At 37.9% G+C, this 22,156-nt stretch overlaps 1 protein-coding gene across 1 annotated transcript in view; it reads left to right on the forward strand.

The window, feature by feature from the left end:
• Positions 1–22,156, forward strand: part of RXFP2 (relaxin family peptide receptor 2) — an 82,062-nt gene that overhangs the window by 32,195 nt on the left and 27,711 nt on the right. Inside the window, 4 exon segments of the mRNA XM_072611861.1 lie at positions 8,243–8,314; positions 9,992–10,063; positions 11,610–11,681; positions 16,710–16,781. Of these exon segments, the coding sequence (XP_072467962.1) occupies positions 8,243–8,314; positions 9,992–10,063; positions 11,610–11,681; positions 16,710–16,781 (288 nt within the window).

Raw genomic sequence — 22,156 nt, forward strand, 5'->3', positions numbered from 1 at the left:
CTTTTTTTAATCTGAAAAATAATTAAACCAAGGTGAAGTTTTAAATGCCAACTGATGAGAGTCCCTGCCAACCCAGTTATTAGGATCATCTTTAAAAATGCTAAGTCTTATTGAACCTTCTAACAAAAATGGCACTTTCTTCCTGATGACCTTTCAGAGGGAGAAAATTTGTGGGACTCACTGTACTACTTTATCACCGCTGCCATGGAAACCAACCAGAAGTCATCTTCTTCCATGTAACACAGACCTTTATGTAAATTTTAAAAACTCCAGCATAATACACTAGGTTCTTGTTATATGTGACCACTAACAAGAAAATGTATTTGAAGGAGTTTAGAGCCAGCTTCTGAATACCAAATGTCATTTTAAAAAATAGCCAGTCTATGAACATGCATATCATTAAAGCATTTATTTTCTTTAGTTTCAGGTACATAAATTCCCAGTGTTTCTGGTTGAAAAAGTCCTGACAGCTGAAACATCAGGAATTCATGAACCAAGGAGTTATTTTTAGCAAATGCCTTCAACACACAGTGTAGTAAATGGCCTTATTGCTTCCTTGTGATTTAAAAGAGTCTGTTAGGAAAAGAGAATAAGCATTTATAGAGGACTTGCTATGTGCCAAGCATTGTGCTAAAGGCTTTTACAAATACTATTTCATTTGAGACTCACAACAATGCCGCAAGGCAGGTGATATTATTATCCCCATTTTATAATCAAGGAAACTGAGGCAAACACAGGTTAAGTGACTTGCTCAGGATCACACAGCGGATTTGAACTCCTCTTCCTAAGGTCCATAACTGTCCACTGTGCTGTCTGGCTGCTTATTTGCAACTATTTGCCAGTGTTCTGTGTTCACATTTTCCTATACCCAAACTAAACTCTTCTTTTAGAAAGGAATAAGGAACTATTACAGGATCAAATTAAAAGTGAGAATTCCTAGTCTGAGTCCTTTTCCATTCCACTGATGAGCTAGGTAGTTTCAATGCTACCCCGTCTTTTATGGGATGATTAACAAGTCAACCTAATTCAAAACAAATATTTTTTATTTAGTGAGGAACAATTGTATTGTGTGTAGTATACTGTGCTAAGGACTGTGGGAGAAATGAAGATAAATACGACAGAGCCCATGCCCTCCATGATCTTGCAGATTCGTAGCCAGCTGAAATGAAAAATGATGGGAGCAATCCAGTAAATTCAGGTTCCAAAACTGATCACTGATGGTGAAAGAAACAGGTAGTGTGGTACAATGGGTGGACACTGGACTGAGTTGGAGTTAGGAAGCCCTGAGTTTAAATCTCAACTAAATCACTTGCTAGTTATTCTAGCCTGGAAAAAGTCAATTAATCTCTGTGTCTCAGTTTCCTCATCAGCAAAAACTGAGGTTGAGAATGATGACCTCCAAGGTTCTTTCCAGATATTAAACTTTATATACATATATAAAATATACATATATATGTGTATATACATATATATGTATATATATGTATAATATACAGAGAGAGAGAGAGACAGAGACAGAGACAGAGACAGAGAGGAGAAAGAGAGAGAGACAGAGACAGAAAGAGAGATTCTAAGGAGGAAGTGATGTGTTGACCTATATTATCCAGATTAAACGTCCAGGACTCCACAGTGCTTGGCATGTAGTCAGTACTTTGTAAATGCTGCTTTGTCTCATTCATTCATTCCATTCTTCACTTCTCCAGAGCAGACACAAACACTGGAGTCATTCATACATGCAATGAGAATTTAGCCATCTGTCTTTTCATCCCTCTGTCTGTCCAGCCAACCATGAATCTATCTATCTATCTATCTATCTATCTATCTATCTATCTATCTATCTATCTATCTATAAAAATCTGTCTATTCATATGTCTGTCTTTCTATCTATCTAATTTTAAGACTGAGTCTCCCTATATCACTCAGGATGGAAATGCAAGGGCTACTCAGAGCCAGATTCAATTACAGATCAACACAAGAGGTTTGATCTGCTGTTTTGGACCTGGATCTATTTGCCCCTCCTTAGGAAACCTGTAGCACCCCACATGCCCTTTTCCTTTCTGAGTTCGCACCACATTGATGTTAAACTTAGTGAGCACACTTGATCAGCATAGCCCAATACAACCTAAAACTCCTGAGCTTGAGAGATCTTCCAGCCTCAACTTCCTTTGCAGCTGGGATTATAGTGTGTGTACCTCCACACCAGGGGATGATGAGCATTTATTAAAGCCTAATTAATTAATGTGTGCAGATCACTGAGCAAAGTGCTTTGGGAGATATAAAGATGAGACAAGATGATTGTCCCAGCTCTCATGGAGCTTATAGTCTAGGTTCAACACACAAACAGAGACAAGTGAAATATATAACATCACAAAATAAATATAATGGGGATGAGCAAAACAAGGTTTGAAGATAGGAGAAAGAGAAAGACATTCCTAACAACGAGGATTAGTTGATAGTAAAGGCAGGGTTATGGAAATACAACATGTTACCTTGAGAGAACATTTTGACCAGAGTTTCAATGTGTGCAAGGTTAAGTTAACAATGCAGGCATACTTTGTCAAGATTTCACAAGGTGGCAAGAGTGGATAGACTTTTGGAAAGAATTTACTTTTAATGAAATGTAAATATCACAGGTAACAGTGAATTCTATGTTTAAGGGGCACCTATATTGTGTTTTTCCAAATTCTGTTGTTGCTGTTATCAGAAATATTCAAATAATTAACTTTTCATTGTATAATTCCTTTCACTAATCTTCTGTAAACACAAAAATGAATACTGACCTTTGTAGTCACATTTTACCCACATCTGAGTTTTAGACAAGTTCACGATGAAATTTGTCAGTAGTCTTTTTACTTACATTAATTACATCATGAGCTCCTTAAGAGAAAGGGATAATTTTTTGCCTTTTTTTTTTATATCCCCAGTGCCCAAATAGAAAGAACTATATGTGCCTATATAGCACATAGCACTATGCCTAGCACATAGCAGATGCTTAATAAATGTTTATTGACTTCACTATATTGGGAGAAAAAAGTCAATCAAAGAAGGGAAAGGATGTTTGCTTGGGATGGCTGAGATAACAAGTAACAAGAGAGAGAAGGCAGAACTACTAAATTTGTGTTTTGTTTCTGTTTTCTCTGCCAAGGAGAATGACCTTTAAAATGGAAATGACAGAACAAAAATAACTAACTAGGAATGAGAGCCAAGATAAGTAAGGAAATAACAAGAGGGCACCTCACTGCTGCCCTTGATAAATTTGAGTCACCTGGCCCAGGTGAACTACATCCTTAGGGCCTGAAAGAACTAGCAGTTGTGATTGCTGAACTACTGATGGTGATGTCTGAAAAATCATGGGAAATGGAAGAGGTACCACAAGTTTGGAGAAGGGACAATGTCCTGATTTTCAGAAAAGGGAAGGGAAGAGACTCTGTTAACCAAATTTTAGAGGGGATTATTAAAGAGATAGATGGCAAACATGTATCTATGTAGAACTGGCATTACAATGATTCTATCAATAATAGGTCATGCCAAGTTGGCTTCATTTTCTTTTTTGACAGGATACGATTGTTAATCTAGTAGATGAGGGGAATACAGTGGACATAGTTCACCTAAGTATTAGCAAAACACTTGATAAAATAACTCATAGTATTTTCAAAAATAAAATTAAGAGAAATAGATTAGATTACAAGGCAAACAGATGGATTCCAAACTGGTCAGATAGCTGGACTCAAAGAGTAGTTGTTTTGGGGGCAGTATCAATGTGGTTAGAGGACTCAGTGGAGTACGCCAGAGGTCTGCCCTTGTCTTTGTGCTGTTTAACATTATTATCAATGACTTGAAAAAAGTCATAGATGGTATGCTTACCAAATTAGCAGATGACACAAAGTTGGAAGGGATAGTTAATAGTGCATGATAGAGTCAGTACCCAAGGAGATCCTAAATGGAGTATATCCAGTAAGATGAAAATCAAGAGGCATGAATGCAAAATCTTGAATTTGAGTACAAAAAATATCATCTTCATATGTATAATGTGTGAAGTATGGTTAGACAGCAGTTATGGAAAAGCTCTGGGGATTTTAGCAAATATTTAGCTCAATATGCGTCAACAATGTGATGCAGCCATCAAAAAAGTCAATGCATTCTTGGACTTCCTGAAGAGGGCCAGACCTTCTCAGAATAGAGAGGTGGTAATTTCACTTTACTCTGCCTCATGTGGAGTATTATGTTCACTTCAAGACACAACTGATTAAGAAGGAAATTTAAAAGCTAGAGAATATCCAAAGGAAGTCAACCAGAATCAGTCATCTGAAGATTGACTGAAGGCATTGGTGATGGTTAGCCTGCAGAAGAAAAGGCTCAGGGGGGATCTGATAACTATCTTCAAGTATTTGAAGGGATGTCATGTAGAAGAGGGATTATAGTAGCTCTGTTTGATCCCAAAGAGCAAAACCTAGAGAAATGGGTAGAAATTGCAGAGAGACTGATCAAGACTTGATGGCAGGAAACTTTGGTAACAATTAGAATCATCCCAAAGTGGAATGGGCTGCCTGGAGATAATGGGTTCCCCTCCACTGGAAATCTTCAAGTACAGTTTGGATGCCTGTTTTCTGGGCATGTTTTAGTGGGTTTTCCACTATCACACATTTTGCTGGATGGTCCCTTCTGACCCTCAAATTCTGTAGTTCTGAAATATGTTAGTATCTCACTCTAATACTGACTAGGGTTGATGGAGGAGATGAAGAAAGGACATGGTTTCCTCTGTTCTATTAGAAATGATTTACTTTACAATGCCATGTCAAACCACAATATAATCAAGTTCCAGTTACAATGAGCTTCTTTCTAAGAGATTTTACTTGGCCAGTGGTTTCCAGTTTAGTGTTGCTTTCTTGTTGTTCAATCACGTCTGACTCTTCATGACCCCATTTTGGGGTTTTCTTGGCAGAGATACTGGAGTGGGCTGCCATTTCTTTCTCCAACTAATTTAACAGATGAGGAACTGAGGCAGACAGAGCTAAGCAACTTTCCCAGGGTCACAAAGCTAGTACGTGCTTGAGGCCAGATTTGAACCCATGAAGTCTTTCTGACTCCAGGTTCAGTACTCTATCCACCATGCCACCCAGCTGCCCTGGTGTCATAGTACTGGAGAGAGAAATCATCATATAATATTTGAGGGGGTGGGGCAAATGAAATCAAAGAAGAATATCTGGTAGTCATACAAAAAAAAACCCCCATGATTTTGGCCCCTTATTATAATAATGGGTCACGATCACATATGCTCTTAATAGACTCTGCCTAAAAGAGCTTTAATTTGCCTGGAGTTCCAACATAGGCAAAACAGTTGCTCGTTGGAAAATTCTCTGGGTTTTGATATTCCCAGTATGCTCAGCACCTGGGTGAAGGGATAATATCAGGTATGAAGTATAGGGAGAGAAAGAGAAGCCCTGTGGAGCAACCCCAAGGCTATACTAAGCAGTCAAGTGTTTACTTATGTGTATCAATTAGCTTGAAAGAGATTCCCATGCTCTATATGCTAACCTCACATTGGATGGATGATCAGGAATCCAGTTCAATTCACCAAACATTCATGAGGATCAGTGTATAAAGAGCATTTTTTTCTTTATATATTCAGGGAACTTCAAAGTTTAGATAAGATAGTCCCCACCTTCATGGATCTTAAAAGAATGTGACAAAAACACAGATGACTATAATATACAACTTTGCATGCAAATTGAAATCATTTGTCCAGTAATATGAACCATATCATTATGTTGTCAATTGTCCATTATTGAGTGATTAGGCTTAAGATAGAAGCTAAGATTCAGAATCAGGAGTCTGGAGTGCCATTCCCAGCCTAGTCACTGTTCACTGTATTACTTTGAATAATTAATATAACTTTTGGGTTTTTTAAGTGTTTCATCTATAAAAACAGGAATAATAATGCTCACTGTTCCCCCACAGTGATGGGAATTTGTGATGAAATTTGATATTTCAAATAGAAGAGCTCTGAAATGTAAATGTATTATACGCAAGTTCTCAGCAGGCTGACTCAGCAGGAACAAATCTTTCCAATGTACTGTTGTCACCAGCCCACCATATTTTCCTAAAACTCATGTCAGACCATGGCATACCACTCTCTTCCTCCATTTATTCAGAAAACTCCAGTGGCTCCCTGATAACTACTTAACAAGCTTTTATTAATGCCAGGCACTGTGCTAAGTGCTGGGATAAAAAGAAAGACAAATGACAGTTCCTGTTTTCAAGGAGCTCCATGTCTAACGGGGTACACAACATGCAAGCAAGTTTATACAAATAAAATATATGCAGAATAAATTGGAAAAAAAATCAACAGTGGGAAGGCATTAGACTTTAGAATTGGCTTCCTGGAGGAGGTGAGCTTTTATCTAAGATGTAAAGGAAGTCAGGGAAGCCAGGAAGCAAAGATAAGGAGGGAGGGAGTTCTAGGCATGGGGGAAGATGTGAGAAAATGTCCAGTCAGGAGATGGAGTGTCATGTGTGAGGAATGGCAAGAAAGCCAGTGTCACTGGATTATGGACATGGTGGGAGACTAAGATGTAAAAAGACCACAAAGGTAGGAGCAGGGGCAGGCTATAGAGGGCTTTGAATATGAAATAGGATTTTATATTCGATTCTGAAGGTAATAGAGAGGACTGGAGTTTATTGTATTGGGGGTAGAGGGAAAGAAGAGCATAAACAGATCAATCTGACAGCTCAACAGAGGATAGACCGGAATGGGCAAAGACTTCAATCAGGGAGACCAACCAAAAGGCTATTTATTGGCTTGGTAAACATAAACCCCTCTGTTTGGCATATAGAGTTCTTCACAAATGGTACTTTCCTATATTTCTAGTCTTCTTCCATTTTATTCCCTCTACCCACTGGATAGTCCATACACTTCTTGATCTACTTGCTCTTGTTCCGCAAGATGCTCCATTTCCCATCTCAGTGCCTTTGCACTGGCTGTTCTCCATGCCTGCAATCCTCTCCTGCCTCACCTCAAATGTCACTTTCTGCAAGAGGATCTTTTCAGTGCCCTTAGCTTCTTGTGCCTTTCTCTCTAAGATTACCTTATGTCATTTATGTACCTATTTATATGAATTATTAGAATGTGTGTATAGAATCTATCATATATAGAATATATGAACTATTAGAATGTAATCTTCTTGAGCGCAGGGGTGGTTTTTCTGTATGTTTTTTTTTTCTTTATCATCCCAGTATTTTGCACACAGTATTACTCAATAAATAATAGTACTGATCTATTGATACATACCCCTAATTTATTGCTGTTTTTGCTCATGTGGACAGCCTGTCCCAATGAGAAAAATATTTCCAACGTACCATCATCACTGTGCAACAATATTTGTATATTTGTAAGCATTTCCTCTGTGTATGTGTGTCTGTGTGTGTGTGTATGTATGCTTCTTGTATCAGTTCACCTTCTTTTTTTTCGAGAGGGGAGGAGGTTTCACAGAATCACAGAATGCCAGAGCAATAAGGAGCCTTAGAGAATATCCAGGTCAACACCAGCACGGTACAGATGATGCAAATAACGTCCAAAAAGGATAAATGACTTTACCAAGATCACATTGCTAATCAGTGGCAAAGCCAAGACTTGATCCTAGGTCTCCTCCCTCCCATTCTAGGGCTCTTTCCACTAACTGCCCCCCCCTTACCTTGCTTCTCTTGTATAGTTTAATTTGTGAGATTTGACTGGGCAGAGCCAAAAAGCAGCACTCAAGGAACCACAGTTATGTCTTCCTAACTGTGCAGCAAGAAGTTCAAGCAGCACAATCTGGGTCATTTTTGCATAAGACCTCCTGGGAAAGTTAATGCTAGGTCACCACTGTTCTAGCCAGGAGAAAAATAAGAATAACTCACATCTATATAACATGTTGAAGTTTCTAAGTGCTTTGCTCAGAACAATCCTGTGAGAAAAGTAAGGCTGATGTTAGTGGCCTTTTTTTTAAAATAGATGAAGAAACTGGGGTTAGAAGAGATTGCAAGACTTGCCCATGATCACAGGGCGGATGTCAGAGACAGGGTTTGAATCCACATTTCTTGATACTAAGTTGGATATTCTTTTCAGAGTTAATATCCTAACAACTTAAACTTGTAGAGTGATTTAACATTTATTATGTGCTTTCTTCACAGCAACATTTTGAAGACATTTTAAATATAGCATATGAAACATAACCACAGTGCTCTTTTGTCTTATCCCCACCAGATTCTTACAGTATAACTGTATTAAATATATATCCAGGAAAGCTTTTTTCGGATTGTACAAACTTCAATTATTGTAAGTAACTTTTTTTTAGCACATTCTATATATCATCTTAATTAAAAAGGAAGACTAGAGCTATAGTAAATATATATAGATACATACACACATATATATGTATGTACATATGTATTTGTATATATGTATGTACGTATAGATACATATGTATATATGTGTATGTGATATAGAGATAGATAGATAGATAGATAGATGATAGATAGATAGATTAGATAGATAGATAGATAGATAGATAGATAGATAGATAGATAGATAGATAGATAGAAGATAATAGAAAAATATCTGGCAAAAGATCACACCACAAATTACTTAGTTATTAAGCATGAAAAATAAAGGACTTCAATTTTTACTGAGGAAGTTAATATCTCTCCTTAACCTTCTCATTTTTTAGGTTATGTAACCAAACTCCTTTAACCTTTCCTTTGGACCAGTTACCCAATGTTACAATAATTTTTATTGCTCTGTTCAGGGCCTATTTTAGGTCATCGGCACTCTTTCTTAAAATGCAGGAACCCTTACTAGATATACTAGTCAGGATAAGACTAAAGTCAGGTATAGCAGAGGGATCACCTTGTAACTCTTAAACTTTGTACTCCTGTTATTAATTTCCAAGAAAGATATAGAGTGTTCAGGGAAGACTAGCACCTCCAGTGTGAAGGTTTGCCGAGCCCTTCTCAGGGCTGCTCATTCATCTTTAATGTCTACCTTTCATCCAACTATCACCTGTGATTCCAAGAAGCTGCAGCATGCACAGTGACCTAATGCAGTTATAATCTTGGTAGGTGGGCTAAACCAGATTGAGGGTAACCAATAGGCCTCAAGTCAGTCAGTGAGTTAGAGGGATGTCTATCCAAGCATGTGAAGACTTCTCCTGGAAGAATGGGCAAACAAAAATGATTTGTTCCAATAGCCATGAAGGCAGCTGAAGCAGGAGCTGTCGAACACTTAGACCTTGGGCAAACAGGGAAGATGCCAAGGTCATCCACTCTATCCAGGATCATCCCCGATGGTTCTGACTTTTGTCTTTCAACTGAACTTTGATGACTCTGGAAGTGAGGGCAAGGCTGCCAACTCTGTACAACTCGGCCTCACTTAAATCCAATTCGCACTCAACTTAAGACATTACCCCATGAAGTTGTTGGTCCTCTTCAAAATGAAGAACAAACAGCACACCATATTCTGATGCATCATATTTGTCCCTGCCTTATTTTTTTAATAATAGCATTGCTGCAAATTCAAGTTAAGTTAACAAGAATTTATTAAGAGCTTACTATGTTCCAGGGAGAGTGCTAAACTCTGGGGATACAAAGAAAGGCAAAAGACAGTCCCTGCCCTTAAGGATCTCACAGTCTTTTGGGGCAAACAATATGCAAATGGCTTATACAAACAAGATATATTCAGGATATTGTGAAGATCATCTCAGAGGGAAGGCACTAAAATAATGACTCATTCAGTGAATGGTTTTCTATAACTCCCCATCCGTTCTTTTTTTTTCATCTTTTGTTCAATTCAGTACAATCCTCTATCAGTGGCCTATTATATACAGAGAACTCTATCAACATAAACTTTTCAGTAATAGCTATGTAGGTACAAAGTAACCACCATAAGTAGTATATATTCTAACACAAAGGACAAAACAGCTTGGGTCCAATTGACTTCCATATTGTTCTGTTGTAGGTATCTCAGTCACAATTGTATAACCAGTCTCAGACCTGGAGTGTTTAAAGATTTACATGAGTTATCATGGCTGTAAGTATCCCAGTTCATATGACCCCTCTCTATACTGTTTCTAGAGGCATCCCATTATGTAGCTTTGGATTCTTTCTGTTGTCATTTTATTCACTTTTTATTTGGCACCATATAAGCATATAACCTAGGTAGCTTCTACAAAGTCACATCATTCATATCTGTTCATTACTTACCAGGTGCCAGGCACTATGCTAAGCACTAGGGATACAAATACAAGGAAAAAGGTAGTCCTTTTCCTCAAGAAACTTACATTCTACTGGAAGTGAAGGTGATGGAAGGGGATCCACATAGGCACATGATAATTATATCCAGAAAAATCAGAGAGGACTTGTCTAGGCCCTGGAAAATAAGGGATTCCCTGATTTTCTCATATTCTCTTAGTTGTTACTGATCTCTCCCTCCTCAAATTATTTTGTCTCTACTTAAGTGTACCATAAGTAGAATGTAATATAGAAAGTGCATGTTCAGGAGAATGTAAACTCTCTTGGGTTAAATGTAAACTCCTTGGAGATGAGCACTACCTTGCTTTTGTCTTTGTACCCCTAACATCTATCACAGTGCCTTGCACACTGGAAGTTTTTAATAAATATTTGTTGAATTATACTGAATTGAACTGTAATTACTTTAATAGGTACCATTTTTTCTGAAGCTACCTCCATCATCCCAGTAGAGCCTCACAACTGATTTCTGTTCCCCTGACACTCCCCCCAAGTTTCTAGCTCTATCATTATCAGGACCAAAAGGAGGGTTAGGGGGTCTGAGGACTTCCTCACTTCAACTGACCTTTCTCACTAATCTCATGGCCCCTGGATTTAGGTTTCTTTAAAATGTGACTTAGTACCAAAACAACTTTGGGTTTCTTTAAAATGTGACAGTACCAAAACAACTTTATATTTTAATTTACTTTTTCAATTTCAATTTACCCTTCTCCCTCATCTCATGGACTTCTGATTTGGTTTCTTCAACATATGACCTACTCCTAAAATAACTTTATATCAGTCCATCAGTACCAGAGTACGAGAGGTTGGATTGTCTTCTAATGAGGGGGAAATGACAGCATGGTTAAAAGCAGAGGAGTGAACACTAGAGGTTTCTCATACAATGTGAATGAGTTGAATTCTTTTTGCTTTCCTCCCATACTCACCCCTGAAAACTATGTAGAAGTTATCTAACGTCTTATCTGACATTTGCTTGTACAACTGTGGGGGGAAAATCATGTATTTCTACCAATATGTTTCCTCTCTTATATTAGCTACCTTGGAAGCTCAGAACAAAATATAGGAGGGTAACTAGTCCATCTCAGGTGCTGGGCACCATTTGCTTCCCTACTTCTTTTTTACTTTTTTTTAATGGTCATGCTTTTCAAGTGACATCAAACCCCTTTTTAAGAAATAGATGGGGCATAAATCCTAAATAAAGTAGCATTTCAGTTCAGCATTTAAGAAGTAAAAGAATCATCTGTCCCTTGCTAATAACTATTTTCTGATGCTATTTTTCTATAGTTTACTAATACTGTTAACACTGAAACTTCTCAATTTTTTGTCAGAATCCTAGATGACAACCCAATAACCAGAATTTCACAGCAGTTATTTACTGGATTAAATTCTTTATTTTTCTTGTAAGTACAAATTCACTTCTCCCTCTTTTTAATAGTACCTGATTCAGACCTACAAAGAACGACATTTTCATTAAAATGTCCATAATTCACAAAATGTGTAGTGATTTCATATACTTTACTAATGCCACTCTCCCAGTCCCCCTATAAATCATCCCATAAAGGGAATCTAAGTCAGAGAGGGTGTCTTGCTTTCTTCTCAAGCCCAGTGACTGATTTTTTTTCAGTTGGCTACCATGCTAGTGTCCATTTTTCACATACTTAGTGCTTAAATCTGACAAGATCTTGGTTCCAACACTATTTTTTCTCCATAGGTGCAAAGAAAACAAGTCATAAAATAATCCTCACAAATCACTTTAAACAAACCATTTTCCTCCCAACAGTGCTGATAGGTAGATAATACCTACATTCAAGGATATGTTGGTAGATGTTTAACAACCAGATATCTGGGGAGCTGAAATATATGCATGACATACTTTTAAGTTTACTCTGTATTATTGATATTTTCTCCACCACTTTCTTAAGTCTAGACAAGCAACAAAACAATAAACAAAGCCCTGATTTGTAGTACTTGCCAGTTTCCAAGGCTTAATGATCCCACTAAAAATCTGACTCCAGCACACTCCTGAATCCCTAAACACTGAAAAATGTAGTTTTTATTTTCATTCATCCACTGTGTGCTTCATGGAAAACCACTTACCTTTTCTGAATTTCAGTGTTATAGTAAGTGTCAGAGACTGGACCAGAACCTCAGTCTCTCAGTTCCAAGCCCAATGTTCTTTCCACTACACATCCAAGAAAAATACATCTTAAAAAAAAAAACCACCTTGCTGAGAACTGCACTTTTTCAGTGTTTATTAATGCACAGGAATGGATTACTAGTAAAAAAAAATGTTTCTTTATTGTAGGAATTACATTTTTCTACATGTCAAAGTGGGTGCTGCACTATTATGAACCATAGCCTCCATCTTAACCTGCGTGAGAAATGTTTTCTTTACATTTTTCCCTCTGGGGTACTTCAAATTGAATCCCACTCCCAGCAGAGTTCCTGAATACTTGGAAATACTTGGAAATTTGCTATGTAGAGTAGATTATTTTATACTTAAAACGATAAGGAAAATTATCATTTAGAGTTATGTATACTTTAAAATTGTTACTAGATATATACATGTATGTATGTATATACATGTATGTATATACATACACACACATATAAGTATATGTAATTAGTTTCATTTCATAAAACTAAACAAGACGATACTTTGAGATTGCATATTCTTTTTATATTTACCCATTCTTAGTTTCTTTTCCAAACTCTGGTTCTCTTATTTCAATGTCAGTTAAAGACCAGTTTGAAAAAAAATTATTTTCTTATCTAAAAGAGCTCTTTGAAAGGTACCATGAGCTAGGAGATTGAGAGCTCAGAGAAGATCCGGATCTAAATCTTACATCTGACATACACTATATGTCCAACTCCTGCTTCATGTGACCCTGAGGGAAGGCTCCTACAGAGGCCAGGGATAGACTTCAGTCTTCACCCACAAGTCCTGCTAGCAAGATTTCTCCCTCTTGCTACACTCACCCGATCTCCACTCTCAAGTGAGAAGAGACCCTGTGCTTTCTCCTGCTACCTCACATGTCCACTGAGGGAAAAAGAAGGAAGTTGGTGGAGAGTAGGACTTCCATCCCCTCTGCACTATCTCCTGATTAATCTCTAATCTTCAGAGTAGTGAAATGGGACTTCCCATCTGACCAACTGACCATGTGTCTTCCACCATATGTTGTACTTTTTTCCAGCCTCATCTCCAGCCTCCTCTGGGAAGAGGAGTAATCCCTTCCATTCAGTGATGAACATCCTCATTCCTGTCATAACTTACATATTCAAGTGATTCTGAACCTGTGTAGATCATCATCCAAACCCTATTCCCCATCCCCTACCAGTCAATTCCTTGTTTCCATCCCTTTTAACCCTCCCATTACAAAGTCCCAACCAAATGCCACCCATTCCTTCCATTGTGCTCTCTGAAATGCCCGCACCATGGGCAATAAATTTCCTTTCCTCCTAAATCTTTTCCTCTCCCCTTTCACTCCTTCCATTTTCTTGCTATCACCAAAATCTGATTTCCTCCATAGCCATGAGTTCCCATACTGACTGTCCCTTCACTTATTTCCCTATGTCAAAGTAGAGGGACTGGAAAACCCCTTACTCCCTATTTCCACTTCCAGTTTCTCTCTTTAGCTCTATCACTCAGAAACCTTTATTCCTCTGAAGTTCATGCATTTTTTAGTACTACCTAATTAAAATTCTGGTAGTTATTGTCTACAGTACTCCAGGTCTTTCTCCTTGGTGCCTCAATGAGTTTGGTACCTGGCTCATAATTTTTCTCCACTCCACAACTCCTGCCCTCACACTAGGGGTCTTTAGTGTACATATTGACTCTCCCTCAAACCTCCTAAACACCCAGTTTCCCAATCTACTCACTTTTCATGACCTAGTTCTCTACCCCACATCAACCACATATACATATGGTCATACCCTTGATTTAGCCATCACTCACAAATGCACTACCTCCATGTTCAAGAATTTCAAAATCCCCTTCTCTGATCATAATTTATTAACTTTCCACCTTTGCTACTGCCTCTCTCTTCCTTTAATAAACCTTTCTCTTCCTCCATACCATGACCTTCCAATTCCTAGGCCATTCAGGTTTCCCTCAAGTCACATCCTCTGTATTAATTACTTTCTTTCCTTCTTTTGAGACATCTAGGTGGCACAGTGATAGAGCACTGGGTCTGGAGTCAGGAAGACCTGAGTTCAAATCTGGATCAGACTTTTATTAGCAATCTGACCCTGGGCAAGTCACTTAACCACTTTCATCCTCAGGTTCCTCAAAGGCTGCACCTTTGGACGTGCTACCAAACAAAGGTGGAGAAAACCATACAACCATTTTTACTGAATTCATCCCAAATCAACTGAGCCCTCTCTGCTGGTAGGCAATACTTCTACACTTCTACACTTCTCTTATCAACTCACTATCCAGTTCTCCACAATAGCTCTTCCAAACCCTTTCATCCCTCCTCAAGCCTCCCACGGCTTTTCCTCTCCCTACTCTCTCAGCTGAGAACCTTGCCTCATGTTTCACAGTAAAAAAAATTGAGTTCATTTATTGAGAGCTCCATCTTCTCCCTCTTCCTCATCCAATATCACTCAGAAGCCTGTTGCCACTGCCTTCCTTCACCTTTATCTCACATAGATGGTCTTACTCCTTACCAAAGCTCTCCATCTCTACTAGCACAAGAGATCCCATTCCATCCTGTCTCCTCCAACAGATTTCCCCCTCTGTCATTCCCATGCTATTATTTATTTTTAATGTCTCCCTGTCCGCTGACTCCTTCCCTATTACATATATATGTGCCCATGTCTTGGTCATGCTCAAAAAAACCCTCACTTGATTCTTCTACCCCTACTATCATCCTGTGTCTCTTCTGTCCTTTATAGCTAAATTAAAAGGCCACTTACAATAGGTGTCTTCATTTTCTCTGCTCTCACTCTTTTCTTAATCCCTTAAGAAGACTTCCAACCTCCTCATTCCATCAAAACTTCTCTCTTCAAAGTTATCAATGATGTCTAATAATTGACAAATCCAATGGCCTTTTCTCAATCCTCATTCTTCTAGACCTCTCTATAGCCATTGACATCATTGACTGATACTCTCTTCTCTCTAGGTTTTCAGGTTACCACTCTCTCCTGGTTTTCTTCCTACTTATCTGACTATTCCTTCTCAGACTCTTTTGCTGGATCCTCATCCAGGTCATACCCTTTAATTGTAGGTGTCCCCCAAGGTTCTGTCCTGAGCCCTCTTTTCTTCTCCCTCTGTTTTAATTAACTTGGTGATCTTACCAATTCCCATGTATTTAATTACCATCTCTATACTAATGATTTTCAGATCTATCTATCCTGATCTAGCCTCTCTGCTGATTTCTGATCTTCTGTCTCCAAGAGTCTTTCAGACATCTCAAACTGTATGTCTAGCAGAAATCTTAAACTCAACGTGTCCAAAAATGACCTCATTATCTCACCCTCTTCCTAATTTTCCTATTAATTTCAAGGGCAAGACCATTGTTCCACAGCCCCTCAGACTTGTAGTCCAGGTGTTATCCTTGATTCCTCACTACCTTTCACACACACACACCCTAATATCCAATCTATTCGCAAGGTCTGTTGATTTAACATTGTCCCCACTCTAGTGTAGAACCACATCACCTCAGTCTTGACTATTGTAATAACCTGCTGATGAGTCTGTCTGCCTCAGTTCTCTCCCCACTCCCATCTGTCCTCCATTCAACTACTAAAGTGATTTTCCTAAAGAACAGATTCAACCCTGTCACTCCACCACTCAGTAACCTACTCAATAACTCCTAGTATTCCCCATCACTTCCAGGATCAAATACAAAATTCTCTGTTTGGTTTTCAGAACCCTTCAGAACTTACCTTACCCACACTCTTCCAGTCTTCTTACCCCTACCACATAGTCTTTGATCCAGTAACACAGGCCACCTTGCTTCTTCATCTAGGCATTTTCTCTTTTGTACAAATGAGGAAACTGGGGGCAGAGTTAAGTGACTTGCACAAGGTTACACCGCTAATAAATGTCTGAGACCAGATTTGAACTCAGGAAGAAGAATCTCCCTAACTCCAGACTGTGTACTCTATCTCCTGTGCTACCTAATTGCCCCCTTGGCATATAGTAGGCACTTAATAAATGTTATTAATAGACTGTCTGACAATTTAATCTAACAGTGCCCTCAGACTACTCAAAAACATTCTGTGAGTCTCTAATTCATATTGGTGGAAGAAGTTTTCTTTATACAGAGTGCCCCACATAGTTAAATAAATCATACTTCTAGTCCTTAAAAAATAGTCCATCAGTTTTCAGAATGACAAGACCACTAAAACTTCTCCACTAGATCAGGGTTTTTTGTTTGAGGATATCAGATTTTATTTCTAATTAATATCTTTCTTTTATATAGGTCTATGATCAATAACCACTTGGAAGCCCTCCCCAAGGAGATGTGTAACTACATGCCTCATGTTAATTGGATGTAAGTAAACATTAAAGTAAAATTCTAATTGCTTGTTCATTTATCTGAATAAATCAGAACTGAAGTGATAAAGATTTTATGTTTACAACACCAAAGTTTGAACAAAAAAAGTCAACCTGTGAAATACATTCATAGTAGCTAACAAGTCAGAAATCATGATCATTCTGTTGTGATTGTCTAGATTAATTGTGTCTGACTCTTTGTGACCTCATCTGTGGCAAAGATACTGAAGCAGTTTGCCATTTCCTTCTCCAGCTCATTTTGCAGATGAGGAAACTGAGGCAAACAGGTTTAAGTGGCTTCCTTGGAGTCATCCAGTTAGTAAGTGTCTGAGGCCAGATTTGAACTTAGATCTTCCTGACCCCAGACCCAATGCTCTAATCCACTGTGCTACTTAGCTGCCCTAAGGTTTTTAATTTTTTTTAATTAATGAAATTAATTTATGATTATAAATTAATTAATGAAATATAAACATTTCAATATAGCAAAAACAAGCAAGAGGAAAGAAGTTGTGTTGTAAAATTCTTTAAAAATTCTGTGACTTTAAGAAGATACTATATAAGACTGATCAAGGTAATAGCAAAATTGCTTGTATCATCTTCTATAATTAGATTTTCTTTTTCTTCTTCAAATTTAAAAAAAAAGGGTTTTATTGCTGCTCTTTTTGCATATCTATCCAATAAGATATTCTCACGGATGTCCTTTAGTTTTCCATCTCCATTTTCTGTTTCAATCATTTGCTTTGATAAAAGCCTTTTTATGGATTGTAAATGAGCCATCTCCTACTGTTATTCCTACTGTAACTTTCCATTGAGTTGAGAAAAGAAAAAGGAAAACACAAACAAAAACAGAGTAGGAAGAACTGGCTACCTACCTACATGTCCCTAGGCAAGTCACAATCTCACAGTTTCCTGGACTGTAAAATGATGGAATTGGACTAGATGGGCTCCAGGCTACATAGATGGGCTACATCTATGAGGTTATAATTAAAGGACCATATGACCATACTCTCTACTTCCATGCAAAAGAAAAACAGGAAGGGAAAGATCACAGAATTCTAGAATTTCAATAACCATCAAGTCCACTGTTTTCAACAAAATGCCTGCTGAGTTTTCATCTAGCCTTTGGTAGAAGATTTCCAGTGAGGAAGAACTCTCTGCTTAGGTTGGTATTCCATTCTACTTTGGACAGTTCCAATTATACGGAAAGTTTTCCCTATATCAGGCTAAAATCTGCTTCTTTTCAATGTTCACCCATTGCTCCTAGTTCTGTCTTTGAAGGCCAAACAGAATGTCTATTTCCCCTTGCGTGATGGTCCTTTTTCTTCTTTTTTTTAATTTTATTTTTAATTTATGGAATAAAATATTTCTATAACATAGTACAATAAAAAAGATGATTGTACACAAAACTGCAAATCTATGAGGCAGAACTTGCTATTCCTTTCAAATATATAAAAAATTATCATGTATATTTCTTTTTTTTTCTTCCCTTTCCTCAATCCCTGCCCCATCCTGGAGATGGCTATTATTACACACACAAATATACATATATATAATTTTTCTATACATAGTTCTATGTATCAGTTCTTTCTCTGGTTGTAGATAACATCTTTCTTCACATGTTCTTCATGGTTAATTTGGGTATCTATAATAGTCGAAATAACTTATTTGCTCAGCGTTCTTAAAACAATATTACTGTTACTGTACACAATGTTCTCTTGGTTCTGCTCATTTTGTTCTTCATTATTTCATGCAAGTCTTTCCATGTTTTTCTAAGACAAGTGAGCTCATCATTTCTTATTAGCACAGTAGTGTTCTATCACAATCCTGTACCACAGCTGATTCATCCATTTCCCATTGGATGGGCATTCCTACAACTTCCAGTTCTTTGCCACCACAAAGAGAGCTTCCATAAACATTTTAGAACATATGGATTCTTTTTATTTTACTTTAATTATCTTCAGAAATAGACAATATCTGTCATGATTTCTAATACCTTTGTTTTCCTGGCCTTCCTCCTCTGGATAATTTCTAAGTTATTTACCTCCTTCCTAAAATATGGCTCCAGGAATCAAACATAATTCTCTGAGAATGTTTTGACCATGGTAGATAATAGCAAGAATATGACCTCCTTTGTTTTGGAAATTTATGAGCCTGGGTTGGAATTATTTTTTCGCTGCCTTTGTTCAATGTTGACTCACATTGAAATTTTAGTCTTTTAAAACCCTGTCTTTTTTCACAATAAATTGTTATTTAGCGATACTATTTCCATCTTATACTTGTAAAGTTGATTTATTTTAGGCTGTGCAGGATTTCACTTTGATATTAATTTTAATTTCATCTTCTTAGTTTTAGCATTTCATTTAAATTGACTAATTATATCCTGAGGGGAAAAAAGGGAAAAATACTCATTTTTCATCCAGTTGTTCTTTATGGCACTAGAGCAAGGGTGGGGAACCTGTGCCTTTAAGGTCCTGAATCCAAATTTTACAGAACAAATCCTAAAGGCAAAAGGCACTTAAGGACCTAGAAATACACATGTGCCTCAGGTTCCACACCCCTGCATTAAAGCATCCAAGATGAAGATCCTAAATGCGTTTCACAGTGTAACTCCTTGTTCCACTTGCACACACACAATTCACATTATCCTCCAGCAGACAGCTAGATTCAAGGTACCCTAGGAGTCTTCATCCTCTGAAACAATAGCTGGTAAGCCCCCACCAATGTGTTTACCTTTATTGATTAGTAAAAGAAACAATTAGTTTAAAACAAAAGCATTTAACGTAGTAAGAAAAATAACAACAGAATATCCCCCAGACTCCGTAAACCTAGGGTATACTCTCCCACAAGTACACACACAACATCAGTGGGAAGAGTGAACACACATAGTAAACACATAGAGAAAGTTACACAGGAATTAAGGAATTAAAGAATTAATGTGACCAAGGTAGACAAATGGAGAGATATACCTGTAGGGAATACATACAGAGAAGCAGTTCATACCTTTGAAGACACATTCATGAGTTTCCTCTCCCTCTATTATCCACTATCCTTATAGAATTTTATGCCATGGAATTTAACCACTCCTTTCTCTGACCTTTCCTAAGATCGAGGTACCATGTGAATGCCTGGCTTTCCTTTTATTTTCCATCATAAATCCTGAATATGTAGTGTTTGCCTCTTTCCCCTAAAGTCCTCATCATTTCCACTTTAGCGATGAGTTCTTCATTATGGTTCTGGAATGGTGTTTTCTTTTATTGTTTCCTGTATCTTTTGAAAAATAAAATTACCACAATAAGCACGTCAAGAATTTATTGACTGCTCTATTTTTGGCAGAGGGAAAACCACAATAGATGTCTAGACTCTTGAAGTCCCTCATCACTACTATAGCAGCCCTTTTTGCCAAAACTGTAAACCATTTCCTGAATTTCTCACCTATATTATTTCCTCCACTTAGTGGTTTGTGGTATATTTCCAAGACAATATGATTTCTCTTCTCTCTCTCTCCTCTCTCTCTCTCTCTCTCTCTCTCTCTCTCTCTCTTCTCTCTCTCTCTCTCTCTCTCTCTCTCTCTTTCTCTCTCTCTCTCTCTCTCCTCACCTAAATGATCTCTACTATGCTTTTCACATCGATTCCTGGATTTCTCAAATGAGTAAGAAATAGACAATGCTACTTAATCACCTTTTTTTAAAAAAAAATCCAATTCTGTTCCTTTTGAATAAATTATATCCTCCTACAGCCATATATTCCAATCATAAGTGCTCGCCTATCAAATCTCAATGATAACTATAAGATGAAATATACATCATTGCTTTAGGATTTTTAGTTATTTTTAACCTTCATTTTGTATTTTTCTATATAAGTATCTGAGCTCAAGGGCATCTAGGTGGGATAGAGGATAGTGTTGGTCCTGTAGTCAGGAACATCTGAGTTCAAATCTGTCCTCAGATGTTCACTAGCTGTGTGACCCTGGGGAAGTCACCTAACCCTGTTTGCCTCAGTTTTCTCATCTGTAAAATGAGCTAGAGAAGGAAATGGCAAACCACTCCAGTGTCTTTGCTAAGAAAACCCCAAATCAGATCACAAAGAGTAGGACACTAGTGAACAACAAAAACCTGAACTCATGAGCTGTGTGGGAAAGGGAAGGGAATGAGCATTTATGTCATACCTACTGTTTCCCAGGCACTATGCTAAATGTTTTATAAATGTTAGCTCATTTGACCCTGAGAGGTAGATGCTTTTACTATCTCTATTTTACAACTGAGGAAATTTAAGGCAAACAGAGATTGTGACTTATTTAAGGTCACATAGCCAGTAAATGGCTAAGGCCATATTTGAATCAAGGTCTTCATTACTCCAGGCCATGTTCTAGCCACTGCACCACCCATCTCCATCTTCTTCCTAGATTTGTCTACTGCTACTTTCCTTGTCACGTTGTACCCACTATATTTCCATGGTATCTGGTATAGCAGATACTCAATTCACCAAACACAAATTAATTCCCTGCTATCCTCCAGGTAGGAAGATAGGTGGCACAGTAAACACTGGGCCTGGGGTCAATAGGACTCATCTTTCTGAGTTCGTTTCTGGCCTCTGATATTTCCTAGCTGTGTGACCCTGGGAAAATCATTTAACCCTGTTTGCCTCAGTTATTCATTTGTAAAATGAGTTAGAGAAGGAAACGGCAAAGCTTTCCAGTATCTCTGCCAAGAACATGCTAAATGGGGTCATGAAGAGTCAGAGATGACTGAAAGACAACCAAGCCACAAATATTCTAGGCACTATGCCAGGTATATGTAGAAAGTTTTTCTCTCTTCCTCCCTTTTCAGTTGCAAGAACTCTGGTTCAGACTAGAAGCAAATCTATTTTTATCAACCTTCATTTGGTTACCTTTCCTAGAAGTAGATTTCTACTTTCATCTCAGTCTTCACTTGCTCACTGTCCCCAAGCCCTTTGCCTACTCTCTGCTATTATAAAGAACTCTGCCCAGAAACCAAAACCCAATAGGCAATAGTGATGAGAGAAACTCAATCCATGGGGTACTTGTATAGACTTCCACATCCCCAAAAAAGGGCCTGAAGGGGAAGATATGTGCAACTCAGTGGCACTGCAGATGTAACAACAAGCCTGGAGTCAGGAATACCTGAGTTCAAATCTTGCCTCAGACACTTACTAGCTATGTGATCTGGGGAAGTCATTTAACCCTGTTTGCCTCTATTTCCTCCTCTGTAAAATATGCTGGAGAAGGAAATGGCAAACCACTCTAGTAGCTTTGCCAAGAAAACCCCAGAAGAGGTCACAAAGAGAACATGACTGAATAACAACTGGAAAATATATGTAGTATCAAGAGAGCTATAGACAAGAGCTTTTTTATAT

This window comes from Notamacropus eugenii, chromosome 5 (genome assembly GCF_028372415.1).
Source record: "Notamacropus eugenii isolate mMacEug1 chromosome 5, mMacEug1.pri_v2, whole genome shotgun sequence".
In the NCBI taxonomy this organism is placed as follows: domain Eukaryota; kingdom Metazoa; phylum Chordata; class Mammalia; order Diprotodontia; family Macropodidae; genus Notamacropus; species Notamacropus eugenii.